General features: G+C 30.0%; 1 protein-coding gene across 1 annotated transcript; it reads right to left on the bottom strand.

Annotated features, from left to right (window-relative positions):
• Positions 1–7,841: 7,841 nt before the first annotated feature.
• LOC114307744 (small ribosomal subunit protein bS21c) lies at positions 7,842–11,911 on the bottom strand. The gene is made up of 2 exons (XM_028253162.2): positions 11,345–11,911; positions 7,842–8,096 (listed from the first exon to the last, which is right to left on the bottom strand). Exons 1-2 carry the CDS (start codon positions 11,761–11,763, stop codon positions 7,988–7,990), a joined length of 528 nt encoding a protein of 175 aa, XP_028108963.2. The 5' UTR covers positions 11,764–11,911; the 3' UTR covers positions 7,842–7,987.
• Between the last annotated feature and the right edge of the window lie 6,761 nt (positions 11,912–18,672).

Raw genomic sequence — 18,672 nt, 5'->3', positions numbered from 1 at the left:
CCCAAAACCCACTTAGATGGCATCTCAAAGGCCTAAGCATGATGGCACACACAATGACACATTCATGAGGCATAAAACACAAACCCTTTAAAGAATCAAATGAGTGATAAGTGCAAGCATGTGAGTATGAAACATGGACTGAAATAACATAAAAAGTGATGCCAAATCACTGAAATGGCCCAAGCGAAACATGTTAGTGACTTGGACTCTCAAAGCTAACAAGCTAAAATACATGGTGGTTATACAAAGCATTGCACACATGATCCAAACAACACCAAACAAAGCTCAAACATAGTAAAACATGACTAAAAGTTCCTTTGGTTTGAGCCAAAGCAGGCAAGCATGATGGTCCAAATGCATGATACATGTCAAGGCAAATAAGATGATTGCAAGACAAGTGTATAGTGCATGTAAAAGACCAACAAACCAACTCAAAATAGAGGTATATCATACCAAGATAACACCAAATACTTGCTGAAATGGGGCCAAAACATGCTATGCAAACATGCTACCAATATGAGCCAATAATACAAGCATATGAGACATAAAGAGAAGGGGGTGTCCCTCTCCTATTCAAGACTTCAAAACCACCTCTCCACCACTGAAAATCCTCTAGATTTCAGTGGTTAGAAGGTCAAAATGAGATGATCCTAAAGCTCAAAAGTAAAGGCACAAAACAAGGCCAAACAAGGCCTAACAGGGGGTAGACAACCCCCAACCAAAAAGTGACCTTAAGAAACTATAACAAGCATAATAAATTAGAACTTTTTGTAGTTAAGAGTCAAGCTTGAAACAATATGAAAGTATGTGTAAAGGCTTAAGCAAGAATGGGGTATCTAAAGTTTAGAATCTCACTCTTGAAGAACAACTTCAGAACACTACACCAGCAACTTTCTCTGATCAAAACCAACGCAAGAACACTAAAACCAACCTCCTAATACCTCAGCACACAATGATGGTGTAACACTAGGTGTCTTAGTGCAAAAGTATGAACAAAACACACTTTAGAACACAAATACAAACACAAATGTAGAGAGAGGGAGATATAGAGATAGATAAATATAGAACTCTTCTCCTCAGATTTCTTGAACCCCTGAGAATGGAGGAGGAGTTCCCTTCTTATAGAATTCCAAATCTAAGGCTTCTTGGAGAAGCTAACACAAGGTGCAAATCCCTCCATACACGTGTATGGAGGGGGGAGATTGTGCATGCCAGTTGTGATAGCTGGCATAAAATATCTTCCAAAAGCAGATGGAAAGGGTTCGGCCGAAAAATATGGCCGATTGACCAACAAAGGTGGTTGATCGACCAAAAAAGGTGTCGATCGGCCAACACCTTTGGCCGATGGAAAGAAAAAGGGGCCGATGGTTTCATGCCTTGGCCGATGGGTTAAGGAAATTGCCAACAAGCCACCCTCTTTCCTCAAAAGCAAAAACACAAGTGCTTGGTTCACAACCAAGCACAAAACAGGCAAGTTGAGAGATCTTGAGGCAAGGCGCGCGGCCGAGACCTCCAGGAACTCAAAACGAACACGAGCATGGGTGATTATCGAGTGTTCAAACGATGACGTCCAAGTCTTGTAGACGGTCAAAAATGGGGTATCTACACCCGCCCCGCCCTGTTGCCATTCCTAATGACACATCTAATAAAATAAAATAAAAATTCACATGGCACATCTTGTAAGTCTGGCCGTACGAGCAAGTCTAGTCACAAAAAAAAAAAAGAAGCAATTACGTGACAGGTCTAGCAAGTCTGGGCAAAAAAAAAAAAAAAAAAAAAAAAAAAAAAAAAAAAAAAAAAAAAAAAAAACTAACTAAGGCGAATTATATTAAGAGTTTTTATAATTTAAAAATTCATATTATTTTAATTTTAAACTAGCCTATCACTCGTGCTATGCACGGGATAATTTTATATATTTATATTTATTTTAGATTTTTTTTAATATATAAATTTTGTTTTTTAAGATTTTTTATAAAAATAATTTAACAATCTTATCACTAACCATATTGTATAGGGGAAGTTGAAAAGGATACTATAGTAACTATACACAGATTGTATTTATAATTATTTGTTTGAGGAGATTTTAAATGCTGATAAGGGGATTTTGACCAAATCAATAAATGCAGGCATATAGAAAGACATGTGGATTAAAAGAAGTTAATAAACGCTGATGAAGAGATTTTGACCAAATCAATAAATGCTGAGTTTTTTTTCAAAAAAAAATAAAAAATTTAGAAAATTCAGATTGAGATATTGGAGCTCCCATAGGCCTTAGGGTTAAAAACCTCCTTTTGCTTAATATATAGTATAGATATAGATAGATTATTTACAGCCATCAAACAAACTACAATCACATTTTTCTTTTTGTGAGTTAACTTCAATCATATTAAAAAATCAAATTATAAATAAAAGGAGATAACTTCAATCATACAAATTATAATTTTTTTAATGCTTTCGAATTACAATGACATTTTTCTCATAAGAAAAAAAAAATAATTGAAAAAAATAACTATTAAAATAGTAAATAAAAAATATTATTTAGAATTATTGAATAAATTACAATCACATTTTTCTTTTTGTGAGTGTTTATGTTTATCTAACTTCAATCATATTAAAAAATAGGGCAAATTACATATACACCCCTCCAGGTTTGGTTAAATTACAGATACCCCCCTGAGGTTTCGGAAATTACATCCCGCCCCCTGAGGTTTGTATTTTCATAACAATTTACCCCCTGAGGTTTATATTTCATAACAAATTACCCCCTAATTTCTTATGCAAATATAGCATTCAGGGGGGAATTCGTAATTTCTCAAACCTCAGGGGGGTATCTGTAATTTTGTCAAACCTGGAGGGGTGTATATGTAATTTGCCCTAAAAAATAAAATTATAAACAAAAAGAAATAATTTCAATCATACAAATCACAATTTTTTTTAATGCTATCTAATCATCATCAATAATTAAAAAAATCAATCATAAATTAAGTTAATTGATAATTAAAAAACACAATAATTTATTTTTCAAAAAACATAGTGAGTTATAAAGATCAATTACAATTTTTTTTTTGTCAAAATACAATCTAATCATCATCAATAATTGGTACATTATGTGACCCTAATGAGTACAATCCATTTTGTTTTTCAAAAAACACAATGAGTTAAAAATCAAATAACAAATTAAGTGAATTGACAGTTAAAAAAACACAATAAATTTTTTTTCAAAAAACACAGTTAGTTAAAAAAATCAATTACAATTTTTTTTCAAAATACAATCTAATCATTATCAATAATTGGTACTTTAAAAATTAAATCAGAAAAAAATCAAATCAAATCACAAATATTTTTATGCTATCTAACTCCAATCATATTTTTTTCATAAATAATTGTAAAGAAAAATCATTAAAACAGTAAATAAAAGTTAAATCAAATTAAAAAAAAAAACCATTGAACAAATTACAATCACATCACATTTGTCCCATAATAAAATAAACAAATAAATAAATGAAAAAAAGAACCATTGACTAACTACAATCATATTAAAAAAAAAAGAACCATTGAACTAACTACAATCACATTTTTTTCTTTGTGAGTGTTTATATTTATCTAACTTCAATCATATTAAAAATAAAAATAAAATAGTAAATAAAAAGATTAAATAACAATAAAAATAAAACCATTGAACTTACTACAACAATCATATTAATAAAAAGAGCCATTGAACAAACTACAATCACATCACATTACAATCACATTTTTTTCTTTGTGAGTGTTTGTGTTTAGGGTTTAGGGTTTAGTGTGTATTGGAGAAGTTAAAAGACTTGGAAGAATTTAATAAGTGCTCATTTTTTAAAAAAAAATTTCAAAAAAACTAAGAAATTAAGGCTCAGATATTGAAACTCTTACAAAACTTGTGGGTTAGACACAGATATTAATAAATAGATAGATATAGATATAGATATTTATATTTGTTTTAAATTTTTTTTAATATACAAATTATGAAATAAGCCAAAAAGTCTTGTGAGTTGAGAGAAATTAATAAATGCTGAAGTTAATTTTTTTTTTAAAATAAAAAATTAGAAAATTAGGATTGACATATTGGAGCTTCCACAGACCTCGGGGTTTAGAAATCCCCTCTTACTTAATATATAGTATAGATGTGTTGGACTTTTTAAATAATTCATGTGTTGAAATTTTTCAAGAAATTTTTTTTATGCTTGTTTTTAATGCACTAAAATATTATGAGGGTAAGGCTTGGGGGTTGAGAAAAGTTAATAAATGTTAAGTTTTTTTTTTTTTTTAAATTAAAAAATCAAGAAATTTAGATTAGGATATTAGAACTCTCACAAGACTTGAGGGTTAGAAACCCCTTTTCCTTAATATATACTAGAATATCACCCGTACTATGCACGGATTGTGTTTACAATTATCTATATATGTGAATTGTGATTTTTAAATGTTTTCTTTTTTTCTTTTTTTTATTATATTAAAGTTTAATATTTCGATAATAATCATATGTGTTGGACTTTTCAAAGAACTAAATGTCTTTTTTTTTTATTATATTATATTAAAGTTTAATATTTTGATAATAATTATATGTGTTGGACTTTTCAAGAAATTTTTTTTATGCATTAAAGTATTAAAGTATTATTATGAGAGATAATAGTCATATGTGTTGAGACTTTTCAAGGAATTTATATGTATTGGATTTCAAAAAAAAAATTTATGCTGGTTCCTAATGTATTAATGTGTTATTATGACGGTAAGACTTGGGAGTTGGGAGAAATTAATAAATGCTAAGTTTTTTTTTTTAAATCAAAAAATCAGGAAATTTAGATTGTGAGATTGGAGCTCCCACATGGCTTGGGGTTAAAAACCCCTTTTTACTTAATATATAGTATAGATTTTTTAATTGTGATATATTTAATTTTAAATTTTAAGGTGTCATTTGGTAATACTTACGTTTTCAATTTTCTGTTTATATTTACAAAAAATTTAAAAACTCAAATAAAACTTGTTTGGTAAAATTTTTGATTTATAAATCAGTGCTCTCAGTTTATAAATTTGGCCAAAAAATGAAAACACAAAAAATGTGTTTCCGTTTTGAGTTTTGAGTTTTTTTTTTTTTTACCACCCAACACTAGCCACCACCCGCCACCATTTTCCACCACCGTTTTCCGCCACCACCACCTACCCCCACCACCAGCCACCACCTACCTGCCACCTACTCGCCACCACCACCCACCCCTCATCGCCGCCACCGCCACCACCACCCACCACCCACCTGTTATCCACTCGCCACCGCCCTCCACCAACACCCGCCACCTACTTGTCACCACCACTCACCACCCACCTGCCACCACCAGCCACCCACCTGCCACCCACCCACCCGCCACCACCACCACCACCACTACTACCACCACCACCACCATCACCCACCACCCACCTGCCATCACCACCCACTCACTACCACCTACTACTCACCACCGTCACCCACCCACCCATCACCACCACCACCACCACCCGCCGCCACCGCCATCCGCCACCTACTTGCCACCACCAACCATCACCCGCCACCACCACCACCACCCATTCGCTACTACCCACCACCCGCCATCTTCACCCACCCACCATCACCACCCACTCGCCACCACCCACTACTACCCGCCATCTGCTATCTGCCACGCACCTATCACCCGCCACCACCACCCACCACTTGCCACCACCACCACCCACTCGCTACCACCCATCACCTGTCATCGTCACCCACCCCCCACCACTACCACCTACCACCACCATCCACCGCCATCTACCACCCACCACCACCACCCACTCGTTACCACCCACCACCCGTCACCGTCACCCACCCATCCACCACCACCACCACCGCCACCATCCTCCACCACCACCGCCACCACCACCACCAGCTACCCACCACCCACCGTCACCACTTTCCACCACCGTCTTTCGCCGCCACTTGCCACCACTTGCCATTTCTCACTCTTTTTATATTTTTAAATTTTTTAAACATTTTGTCAATTACCAAACGCGTTTGTAGTTTACGTTTTTCTAAAAATAAACAAAAACCAGTTTATAAAATTTTTATAAATATAAACTGAAAACGTAAACGTTACCAAATACACCCTAAATATTATTTTAAATAAAGATAATTAAAGATGTCATTGCTCAATTACGTAGCAAGCCTAGTAATTATTTTTAATCAAAAAGTTAACTACCAAGCAAGACATACCTATGAAAATAATGATTATAGCTTTTAAATTTTTTTCATCAAATTAAATTTGGAAATGTTTTATAAACGGTGGTGTTACATGCACCAATTACTATACTAACTAGTATATCAACACTAGTTATGACATTATTATTGATCCTACTCATTATACAAATTATAAATACCAAAAACTCCTTAAATTATGTCACATCATCAATTGATACCCTAATTAATACACTAATTAGTGCATATAATATTATTCTTTTATAAAAGAAGGAGAAATATCAAAAACTTAAATGACATTTAATACTCTTGTTAACAAGTGTCCCTAGGTCATAAGTAAAGCGCAAAATATTTGTAAAACATAATACACTTTTCATTAATGATTTAAACTCAAATATTACACCCCTTAAGAAAACATGCCATTCATTAGGCTAAATGGACAACATTTTACACAAATTTTTAAAATAAAGGATTAATGTATCTTATTGAAAGGTGTTTTGATTTATTTTTTGAAAAAACAGAAACAAATTTGATAATAATAAATTTCAAAAAAATTTATTGCAACAAGAAAATAATTACGTGTCACGTTTGGCAATTATGACAACTATTCTATTTTCAGAATTGATTGGGAGCTCTAAAAAATATAGTACTAATAGCTCTAATGAGCTGAAAATATAAAAAAATATAAAAAAAAAAAAACAAAAAATAAAATTTGAGAGCTGTAATTTTGAAGCTTTAGTAATGTGACAAAGAATGCGACCCACATGTGATGTGATGTGTATGTCTATATTTTTATTTTTTTCTTTTTCTTTCTATCTTGTCACATCATTAGAGCTCTACTCTATCATTATTGAAAAAACAAACAACAGAGACACCTATCACATCATGGAAAGAACAGCTCATAGTGCTTCTCCTAATGCTCCCCCTTTAGTGCTTTCAAGCATTTTTATTCTTTTTATTGCCACCCAACCCACCCTCCCTTTTTTCTTTCGCCTGCGTCTCCACCTTGTCTTGCTGGTCAATGGCTTTTCCACGTAATTTCTTGTTTTTGAAGTGTGTTCGTGTGTTTCCCAACCATCAGGAGCTGTCGGCATTCTTTCCATGGACTTCTCTTGACTTGTCTTTGCCATAACTTTCAGATCTGGTCCAAATCTACAACAAATCACCTATATAAGACATTTTAACGTGTCAATCTACGTTAGGCGACCACCATTGTCCTATAGGGTCTCATATATTCTTTTGTGGTGAAATTGTAAGGTCTAATTTGTTCCTCTATGGTGAAAATTGTGATTTTTTCAAATTGACGGTAGTGACAAAGGACTTCAGAGGTTATGATGATATTTTGGTTGGTGTGTTTGTTTTATTTGTCTTTGTGTGTCTTATTTGTTATTTGGTCATGTCCATCAAAACAAAAAAAGTAAGTTAATAGAGTTAGATGACTGCTTCATATTAGGTTCCACGGCCCATTTTATACAACTACTTGATCATGCTTGAATTCTCCGAGAAATTATTCATTGCTTTGGAGCAATACTCCACTAAAAAAGCCAAATTTCCAAACGGGCACTGATTAATCCAAATCACATAATAGTCGCGTACTGATTTCTGAAGAGGATGATGGAAAATGACGACCTTACCATTAGATTTAGCCCCCCAACAACAACATACAAGAGGTTAAAGAATGCCATTCTCCTGGAAACTTACATGAACTGAAAGCCTCTCACAAGTAAAAGAAAGAAAAGAACTGAACATCAATAGGGTTTAGGGAAGGTCTCCTTCAGGAAGTTCCCAGTTATCTTCGACCTCTTCTAACTTCTTGCTCTTGGTGGCTTCCTGCTTTTCTTGTGGCGTACCTCTAAACTGGGTGCGTCTAAAAAAAAATAAAATACAGATGGTCAGTAAATAATAATTTCTAAAAGAAGCAAAACTAGAACAAGGTGATTGGGGTTAGTTTCAAATGTTGGTTTTGTTTTTTCGAGCTTTTAAGAGTCTTGTCCATCTTTGGTTATGAGTTGGGCTAGCCTCTTGGCCTTGTGAGTGGCATTATTTCTAGGCTAGATTAGTAGGGTTGTAAACAAGCCAAGCCGAGTCGAGTACTAAATTGTTCAAGCTTGACTAGAAAACTTAACAAATTTCAAAATGTGTTCAAGTTTGGTTTGTTTATATAATGAGCCAATCTTGAACGAGTTTTTAACGAGCCGAGTAGAGCTCAAGTAATTTAATTTTTTATAGTGTATATAAACTTATAGAGTCCAGTAGTAGGTTGCTCAATGTACCTAACCTTGTTTTTATATAAATTTATCGAGTCAAGATATATCTAAAAAGTAAAAAAATTATTTAAAATATTAACAAAAATTAAATAAAAACAAAAAATTCAACTTTCAGAAAATTGAAACCAAACAAGGAGTGATCTTTAAAATGTGTTCAAGTTTGGCTTATTTACATAATGAGCCAATCTTGAATAAGCTTTTAACGAGTCAAACATGAGTCGAGTTTGACTAATTGAATTTTGAGTTGTCTCATTTGTAAGGTAGTCAAGTTTTTTACTGTGTCAGTAAGGCTAATTTTAAGCTCATTAAGTTTTTTACGTCAAATTTGAATAACCTATTCCTCAGCTCAATAAGCTTATATCCACTATAAAAAATCAAGCTACTTGAGCTTAACTCATTACAAACTCGTTTGAGATCAGCTCGTTATATAAATAAAACACATTCTGAAACTCATTAAGTTTTCAAACCAAGTTTTGAACAATCTCCACAATCCTAATTTCTTGTATTTTATTTTGGGGATAAGCTATTTATTGAACAGAAAGTAAAATTCCATAGGACGGGCCGTAGAATTACCCAAAACACACACTATGAGCCCCAAAAAGCATCATATTGCAAAGGATAAAACTTGCACATTTTTACCAACCTAAGGAATTATGCAAAACCCTATAAGATGCATATTGGTACAAACTGAGAGACCTGAAGTACAAGTTTGTTTGACTAGAAATTAAGTGGATGTTTGGATATTCAATCATTCCATGGAACTCAAATCTCCCCTTTCAATCTCACACATCAAAAGTTTAGACACACGTACACGTTGCAATCAACATCCACATGTTTGTCAAATATATATGCAACTACACAGAGGATCAACCAAATGAGTTGTTGTACCAGTAAAACTTGTTTCTTGCTAAGAAACAAGACCCCAAAAACCAAAACTTTTTACGACTTTCATCACCTAAACTACTGTTATTTCTTCTATTTCCCTTCCTAAATTATCAATTTCTTCTTATTAGTCCTTAAAATTCCTGATTTAAGCTAATGTACTCCCAAATTAATAATAGTAGTTGAATTGAAGTTCTAATTTGAAGGGTAAAAAGATGATTTCAAAAATCAAACAATTTATATCATCCAATCGAGCACTCATTTTTCTTACTCAACCAAAAGAAGATGAACATAGATGTTTAGTTGTGCGGTATAACTTCTCTAATATAGTGTAAGTAACATGATTGGTGTTTTGTTTGTATAATTTAAGAGTGCTGATATTTACCCCACCTATTTTCTTAGGAATCTCCATTTCTTTAGACCTCACCACCCAAATTGTTCCCCTCTCTCCTTCTCTTTTGATCCCTACCATAATTCCCAAAATATCCATTTCTTTGAACCCCACTCCCATCACAACTTTTCCACTGGCAAACCCCTTCTCCTGCCACCCCACCACCACCTTTGGCGGACCTCCCAAACCCCCTTTCACACCCCTACGGTCACCTAGCAACCTCTCTTCTTCACCCTAGCAACTTGTTTATTATTATTTTTTTTTTCCTGTGTTTGAATGTTGTTAGGATATTACATTTTTGTCCCATTAAATTAGGCTTGTACTTTCATATCATAACCATTTTAAACAAAATAAAAAAACCTCATGAATACACAAATAGAATTGATAATTCAGGCCTTTTTGGGCAGAGGATCTATTTTGGGTCACATCATTTTTTTATATATATATTTTTAAAAAAAATTAAAAACTAAGAAAAATAAAAACTAAAAAAAGCTAACTTTTAACCAATTTCTCAAAACAATCCTTAATAATAAAATAGAAAAAATAACAATAATTTAGAAAATTCTATTTCCACACACCTACTTACCTCAATGTACACACTTGATGAAACTTCATTTTAATGACAATAATACTCTGAAATAAATGACCATAATGGACATCAAAATCTTAACCAAATCATTCTCATCTTGCCAAAACCACACCATTCAAGCAAGCCTCAAAGAACAGTAGGTTATGGATGTTGCAAAAATCTCCATCATTTTCAGGGATTGGTCCACCGAACAAATCCAAATCGAAGGGCGATCTTTTCGTAACACGAAAACAAATTTTGTTAACATTGTTGTACACTTTTTCTCACTTAGATTTTCCTTTCACCTTCTTCATCTCTTCTCTGCAACTTTTTAGGTTATTTTTACTGCTGAAAAAGTGTGAAAACAGTGACATTGTTCAACCAAAACTGTGGTATGTTGGTCTCCATAGCATAGTAGGTTATGGATATCAACAATCTTATACTAGCAAAGTCACTGTAATTAATTTGGCCCAGTTTCATGATGATGATGGTAAAGAAATGGAAAGCTCTTAGCTTATGATCTCAGAAGCCATAAATTTTGGTCCAAAGATAGGGAAAATTAGGGCTATGGATGTTAAAAAAAATACAGATTCGTAGATGGAAGTTAAATTGGGTGTGTGTTTGGGTGAAAAGTGTGGGTACAGTATTTAAATTAAGGGATATAATTGGAATATGTGGTGGGTGAAATGAGACAAATAATACTAATCAAATTCTACATTGAAAAATTATGTGCACTGAGCTGCGTCCCTGTGTAAATAGAATTTCCCCAATAATTTAGGGAAGAAGATTGAAATGAATCAATTTTTTAATGAGACAATACCTAATCAAATTCATATGTGTACATTGAAAAATTATGTGCACATGTGTGTGGAAATAGAATTTTCCCAATAATTTAGGGAAGAAGATTGAAATGAACCAATTTTTTTTAATCAAAACAGAAACAATCTACTAGAGACAAACAGCAACAAAAAACCATAAAAGATCCGAGAGAGAGAGAGTAATATAACCTTCGACGATTTCGCTTGGCGGCCTCACGGGTCTTGCGCTTCTTCTCGTCCTGCTTGTTCTCAAAGAACCTCCTTCGCTTACATTCTTGGATGACGCCAGCCCTCATGACCTCTCTTCGAAACCGATTGAGAAGCTTCTCTTCGGGCTCGTTATCGTCGACGATGACCTGAACGTTGTAACCCGATCTGAAGAAGAGCGTGTTGGCATAGGCCAGAGAAGGGCACATCACGGAAGTGAGATCACTGGAGCGAACTATAGGAACCAACACATCTCTGTTTCTCGACGAAGAAGAAGAAGAAGAAGAGAGAGAGGGGAGAGAATCGGAGGAGAGAGAAAGGTGGGGGAGTGGTGTTTTAGGCGGTGGTGGTTTGGAGGGTGTGAAGAAGGAGAGGAAATTGGCGAGAGGTGAGGAAGCCATGGATAGATTTGATTTTGGGTTGGAGGAGTCTGTTTGGCTGAGGATAAAAGTGAGAATGAGCTGTGTATGGGTCGGATCTTCGGATCTGTCCGAGATGGTGATGGGTCATATTTCTGAACCTCTTTTCTCTCCTCCTGAAAGGCTTCACAAAAATCCTCGTTAGGGCCTAGGCCCAATTGTTGCATGTGCTGTTACCAACAAAACGATGCCCTTTTTACACTATTTGAAGATTGAGTTTTTTATTTTTTATATATTTTTATTTTTAATGAATACTTTTGAATTTTAAATAATTTTTTATTTTTTAAATGCGCATTATTTAAATATATTCAAAAAAAATATATTTATAAATTTTTTTAAAAAAAATCAATAAATATATAATAATATGAAAATGTATTGAATTTTTATATTTTTCTATATCTTTGGTATTTAGTAAATTTTTTAAAAAAATTTTCAAAAATATTATAATTTTTAAGTGTATTTATGTCAAGTGTATCTAAAGATTAAAGCAAATTGCTTAAAATATTTAAAAAAATTATGTGAAAACAAAAAAAAATACGAAAAATAAAAAATTCTAATTTTCTAATAAATGAATTCAAAAGATTGAAACCACACAAGGTTAACTCCCAAAAATTTGAAGAATTTGATAGGATTTTCAAACTCTCTTTGAAATTTTTCAAAATTTTATTGGGTGGTGAAAGAAAAGAAAAAAAAAAATCAATTTTCATATGATTTTTTTTTTTTGGAGTAGAAATAGCTTTGAAAATTAAAAAATATTTTTCTATATTATTTTTGTCAAACAAATTTCTTATTTTTCAAATAAATTACAGAAAACATGCTCTGAGATCTCAACTAAACAAAGCACATAAGTAATAATAGGGTTTTTATTTTTAAAGTGATAGATCTAAATTTATGTCACATTATTTTGTATATAATTTTTGTAAATTATTACTCTTACCAAAATCAACATCCTTGATTTATCTAAAAAAACCCATGATCCCAAAAATACTAAAATTAAAAAAGAAAAAGAAAAAGTAGCATAAAAAAATTGAGTATTTCTTTACCTTTTTGATAATTGATGGATTCTAATTTTTCACACAAGATAATTAATTAGAATTAGTCCAATTAGTCAAAAACTATACATTTCATTGAGAGGTCAAAATGAAATTGTAAAATAAAATCTAACAAGTTTGAGAAGGGGAATGAATAGTCAGTTTGATCCTCCAAAATTAATGAAGTGTTTTGAAAAGATAGTTAAAAGTTAATTTTTTTAATTTTTTTTTGACTTTTTAATTTTTTTTTGTGAGAGAGAAAATGGATTAAAAGTTTGGAAGTGACTTTTAATCCACTTTTCAAAATAGGCTAATATTTTCAAAATATAAAATGTTATGAACCCCAAATAAATTACTAAATTTTCTACCAAACCTCTCACATATGTGTGAGTCTTACACTTATATGAGAGGTTTGATAAAAAATTTGATAATTTATTTAGAATTCCTAACATAACTCTTTGAAAATTAGTCAAGTGATTAATTGGATGCTAATCTATTCAATTATTTAACAATATCAATCAATTTGTCAATTAAACAATTAAACCATCAATGAAAGGCATATTTCATGAAGAAGTCTTGCAGTCCCCTATGAATACGTGTAAAGAATCAAAAGCATGGTCACTGCCTTTTCTTATATCAAGTTATTGAGACTTTCCATGACAAGTGGACACCATAGAAAATGACAGTTTTAGGTGAACAAGGCCCTTATTTCGGATTACTTTAATTAACCCTCTCCATGCCCAATAAGGATCTAGTGCTAAAAATTGTAAAAACAACTAATAAAATTAAAGAACTAGTGGGCTAGTGGTATATATATTGAGGTAATTAGAATTATATAAATATACTTTTCTTTGTATCTATGGCTTAAAATTAAAATTGATGAATACGATTTATCCACCTATTGTTTAATAGGATAAAAATGTCTAATACAAACATTTAGTTTACATGATTATGATGGTGAAACTTGTGGGGGTAATTATTATTCACTAATTTCAAAATATGAACACGTAATATTTCATAATATTATAATTAATGGAGAAGGTGGATAAGTGAGATATTGTGTTAGATGATTAAAAAAAATGAGGAAGCATATTGAATGATGATTAGTTATGATGATATTCTGAAATTATTAAATAATTTTCCGAAACTTGTGTTAGTCCAAAGATTAAAGGCAAATCCACCACATTAATTGGAGAGATAACACATAAGCTTTAAATAAATAATGTTTATGGGGGCTAAGGAAAACTAAAATATAAAAAGTTATCCAATGAACTACTTTTCTAGGATTACAGCGTGTCATTTTCTTTGTGATTGGTTGTGATTAAATTAATCCTAGTGGATGTTAATTAATTCTATGATATTAGTCTAGATTAATACTATGGGAATATGACAGGTGCGATGACCCCATAACGAGTTCTATTAATGTATGATATTGGGCCAATCATCCATCTTATTCACTTCTTCATCTATTTCGATCAGATCCCACTTTGTGAGCTATCCATTTTCCACATATAACCCAAATATCACTGTCATTTGTTTTCCTAGCTTTCATTGCTCTAAACTAATTTGAATTTTTTTCTTTACAAAGTAAGAAGCTACATAAACATAAATTTGCTTTTAAGTAAACTAGCATATCACCCGTATTATGTACGGATTGTGTTTATAATTATCTATATATGTGAATCGTGATTTTTAAATATATATATATTTTTTTAAATGTTCATTAAATGTCTTTTTTTTATTATATTATATTAAAGTTTAATATTTTGATAATAATCATATGTGTTGGACTTTTCAAGAATTTTTTTTTATGTTTGTTCTTAATGCATTAAAGTGTTATTATGAGGGATAATAATCATATGTGTTAGGACTTTTCATAGAATTCATATGTATTGGATTTCAAATATTTTTTTTTTCTTAATGCATTAAAGTGTTATAATGAGGTAAGACTTGAGAGTTGGGAGAAGTTAATAAATGCTAAGATTTATCTATATATGTGAATTGTGATTTTTAAATATATTTTTTTAAATGTCTTCTTTTTTTCCTTTTTTATATTATATTAAAATTTAATATTTTGATAATAATCATATGTGTTGGACTATTCAAGGAATTAAATGTCTTTTTTTTATCATATTATATTAAAGTTTAATATTTTGATAATAATCATATGTGTTGGAATTTTCAAGAATTTTTTTTTATGCTTGTTCTTAATGCATTAAAGTGTTATTATGAGGGATAATAATCATATGTGTTGAGACTTTTCAAGAAATTCATATGTATTGGGTTTCAAAGAATTTTTTTTATGGTTTTTCTTAATACATTAAAGTGTTACTAGCACATCACCCATGCTATGCACGGGTTGTGTTTCACCACTTTGTCTTTTTTTTTCTTTTTTCTTAAATGTCTTTTTTTTTTTCCTTTTTATATTATATTAAAGTTTAATATTTTGATAATAATCACTAGCATATCACCCGTGCTATGCACGAGATTAAATTTAAAAAAAAAAACTATTTATATTATGTCAAACATATTTATAAATTGTTAGCATAAAATATATGTAATTTTAAAAGAAAATGTTGACATTGCATAATTAAAGTAATAAAAATAAGAATTTATTACATTTATTCGAAATTCACTGCATAAGTAAAACAAAAAAATAACTAAAATCTAAATTGTTGTGAGTATTCCATCAGCATTCCTGCATTGTCAACGTGATAGTTAGGTGGTGTTTGGTTATCATATTTAGCTAAATAATTACAAAAAGACAAAAAAAATTCAAAAAATCACAGAAAGTCAAAAATCACAAAAAAGACAAAAAAAAATCCACTATTCCAAATCTAAAAAGCCAAAAAAGTCAATCAAGAATACCAAACGAACAAAAAAGTCTCAGGCTAAAAAAGTCAAGAAGGCCAAAAAGCCAACTAAAAAAATCATTGTCAAACAAAGGCTTAGTATTATAATTAATGAACAATACATATATTATGTATTTATAATGTTACAAAGTAAAAATGTTATACTTACATTTTTTTTTTTAACCTTCTGAAATGTATAGACATTCTTCTGACCAATCTATATTTTAAAAAAAAAATAACTGTTAAACTAATTACGATCACATTTTTCTCTTTGTGAGTGTTTATATTTATCTAACTTCAATCATATTAAAAAATCAAATTATAATTTTTTTTTTGTTAGACCAAATACAAATAAAAAAAAATGAGATAACTTCAATCATACAAATTACAAATATTTTTATGCTATCTAACTACAATCATATTTTTTTCATAATAAAAAAATAATTATAAAGAAGAACCATTAAAACAGTAAATAAAATGATTAAATCACGTTAAAAAAAATTATTGAACAAACTACAATCACATCACATTTTTCTCATAATAAAAAAAATAAATGAAAAAAAAGAATCATTGAACTAACTACAATACAATCACATTAAAAAAAAAAATCATTGAACAAACTACAATCTTATCACATTTTTCCCATAATAAAATAAATAAATGAAAAAAAAAGAACTATTAAACTAATTACAATACAATCACATTAAAAAAAAAAAGAACCATTGAACTAACTATAATCACATTAAAAAAAGAACCGTTTCACATTTTTCTCTTTGTGAGTGTTTATATTTATCTAACTTCAATCATCTTAAAAAATCAAATTATAATTTTTTTTAGCTAGACCAAAAACAAATCAAAAAATGAGATAACTTCAATCATACAAATCACAAATATTTTTATGCTATCTAACTACAATCATATTTTTTTCATAATAAAAAAAAATAATTGTAAAGAAGAACCATTAAAACAGTAAATAAAACAATTAAATCATATTAAAAAAAACCATTGAACAAATTACAATCACATCACATTTTTCTCATAATAAAAAAAAGTAAATGAAAAAAAATCATTAAACTAACTATAATACAATCACATTAAAAAATAGAACTATTGAACAAACTACAATCACATCACATTTTTCTTATAATAAAAAAAAGGCAAATGAAAAAAAAAAGAACCATTAAACTAATTACAATACAATCTCATTAAAAAAAAGAATCATTGAACTAACTACAATCACAAAAAAAAAAAAACTGTTGGACTAATTACAATCACATTTTTCTTTTTGTGAGTATTTATATTTATCTAACTTCAATCATATTAAAAAATCAAATTATAATTTTTTTTGTTTACAAATCACAAAAGGAGATAACTTCAATCAAAAGAACTATTAAAAGAACCATTAAAATAGTACACAAAAGAAGAAATTGCTAAACCAAATACAAATTATAATTTTTTTTTTTTTTGGCTAGACCAAATACATCAAAAAATGAGATAACTTCAATCATACAAATCACAAATATTTTTATGCTATCTAATTACAATCATATTTTTTTCATAATAAAAAAATAATTGTAAAGAATAACCATTAAAATAGTAAATAAAACGATTAAATAATTATGAGGGAGTTTTGACCAAATCTCCCAAAAGGCATGGGGATTGAGAGAAATTAATAAATGCTGAGTTTTTTTTTTTAAATCAAAAAATTAGAAAATTAGGATTGGGATATTAGAACTTCCACAAGACTTGTGTGTTAAAAACCCCCTTTTGCTTAATATATAGTATAGATAGCATATCACCCATGCATGCATGGATTGTGTTTACAATTATCTATATATGTGAATTGCGATTTTTAGACGTCTTTTTTTTTTTTTTTTAAATGTCTTCTTTTTTTTTTTCTTTTTTTTATATTAAATTAAAGTTTAATATTTTGATAATAATCATATGTGTTAAGCTTTTCAATGAATTAAATGTCTTTTTATTATTATTATATTATATTAAAGTTTAATATTTTGATAATAATTATATGTGTTGGACTTTTCAAGAAATTTTTTATGCTTATTTTTAATGCATTAAAGTGTTATTATGAGGGATAATAATCATATATATTAGGGCTTTTCAAAAAATTCATATGTGTTGGATTTCAATTTTTTTTTTATACTTGTTCTTAATGCATTAAAGTGTTATTATGATGGTAAGACTTGGGGGTTAGGAGAAGTTAATAAATGCTAAGGTTTTTATTTTTTTTAAATCAAAAAATCAGGAAATTTAGATTGGGAGATTGGAGCTCCCACAAGACTTGGGGTTAAAAACTCCCTTTTACTTAATATATAACTAGCCTATTACCCGTGCTATGCACGGGATAATTATAGATATTTATTTTTGTTTTAGATTTTTTTAATATATAAATTACGTGTTTTAAGATTTTTATAAAAATAATTTAACAATTTTATCACTAACCATAGTATATGAGAGAAGTTAAAAAGGGTACTACAATAACTATGCATGAGTTGTATCTATAATTATTTATATGAGGGGATTTTAAATGCTGATTAGGAGATTTTGACCAAATCAATAAATGCAGACATGTGGAAAGACATATGGATTGAAAAAAGTTAATAAATACTGATCAGAAGATTTTGACCAAATCAATAAATGCTGAGTTTTTTTTTTTAAATGCCTTTTTTTTTCTTTTTTATATTATATTAAAGTTTAATATTTTGATAATAATCATATGTGTTAGACTTTTCAAGAAATTAAATATCTTTTTTTTTATTATATTATGTTAAAGTTTAATATTTTGACAATAATCATATGTGTTGGACTTTTCAAAAAAAAAAAATTTATGCTTGTTCTTAATGTATTAAAGTGTTATTATGAGGGATAATAATCATATGTGTTGGGACGTTTCAAGGAATTCATATGTGTTGGATTTCAAAGAATTTTTTTTTATTCTTGTTCTTAATGCATTAAAGTATTATTATGAGGGTAAGACTTGGGGGTTGGGA

Source organism: Camellia sinensis, chromosome 4 (assembly GCF_055761805.1).
Source record: "Camellia sinensis isolate YWXY chromosome 4, ASM5576180v1, whole genome shotgun sequence".
In the NCBI taxonomy this organism is placed as follows: domain Eukaryota; kingdom Viridiplantae; phylum Streptophyta; class Magnoliopsida; order Ericales; family Theaceae; genus Camellia; species Camellia sinensis.
Note: the sequence above shows the minus strand (reverse complement) of the source record. Positions and strands in the feature narration are given on the sequence as shown.

Bases quoted from the DNA above. Each gene is read 5' to 3' on its own strand.
- LOC114307744 (XM_028253162.2), bottom strand. From the start codon at position 11,763: ATGGCTTCCTCACCTCTCGCCAATTTCCTCTCCTTCTTCACACCCTCC. The intron at 8,097-11,344 runs GTTATATTACTC...ATTTTTTTTTAG, and splicing joins GCCAAGCGAAATCGTCGAAG to ACGCACCCAGTTTAGAGGTA.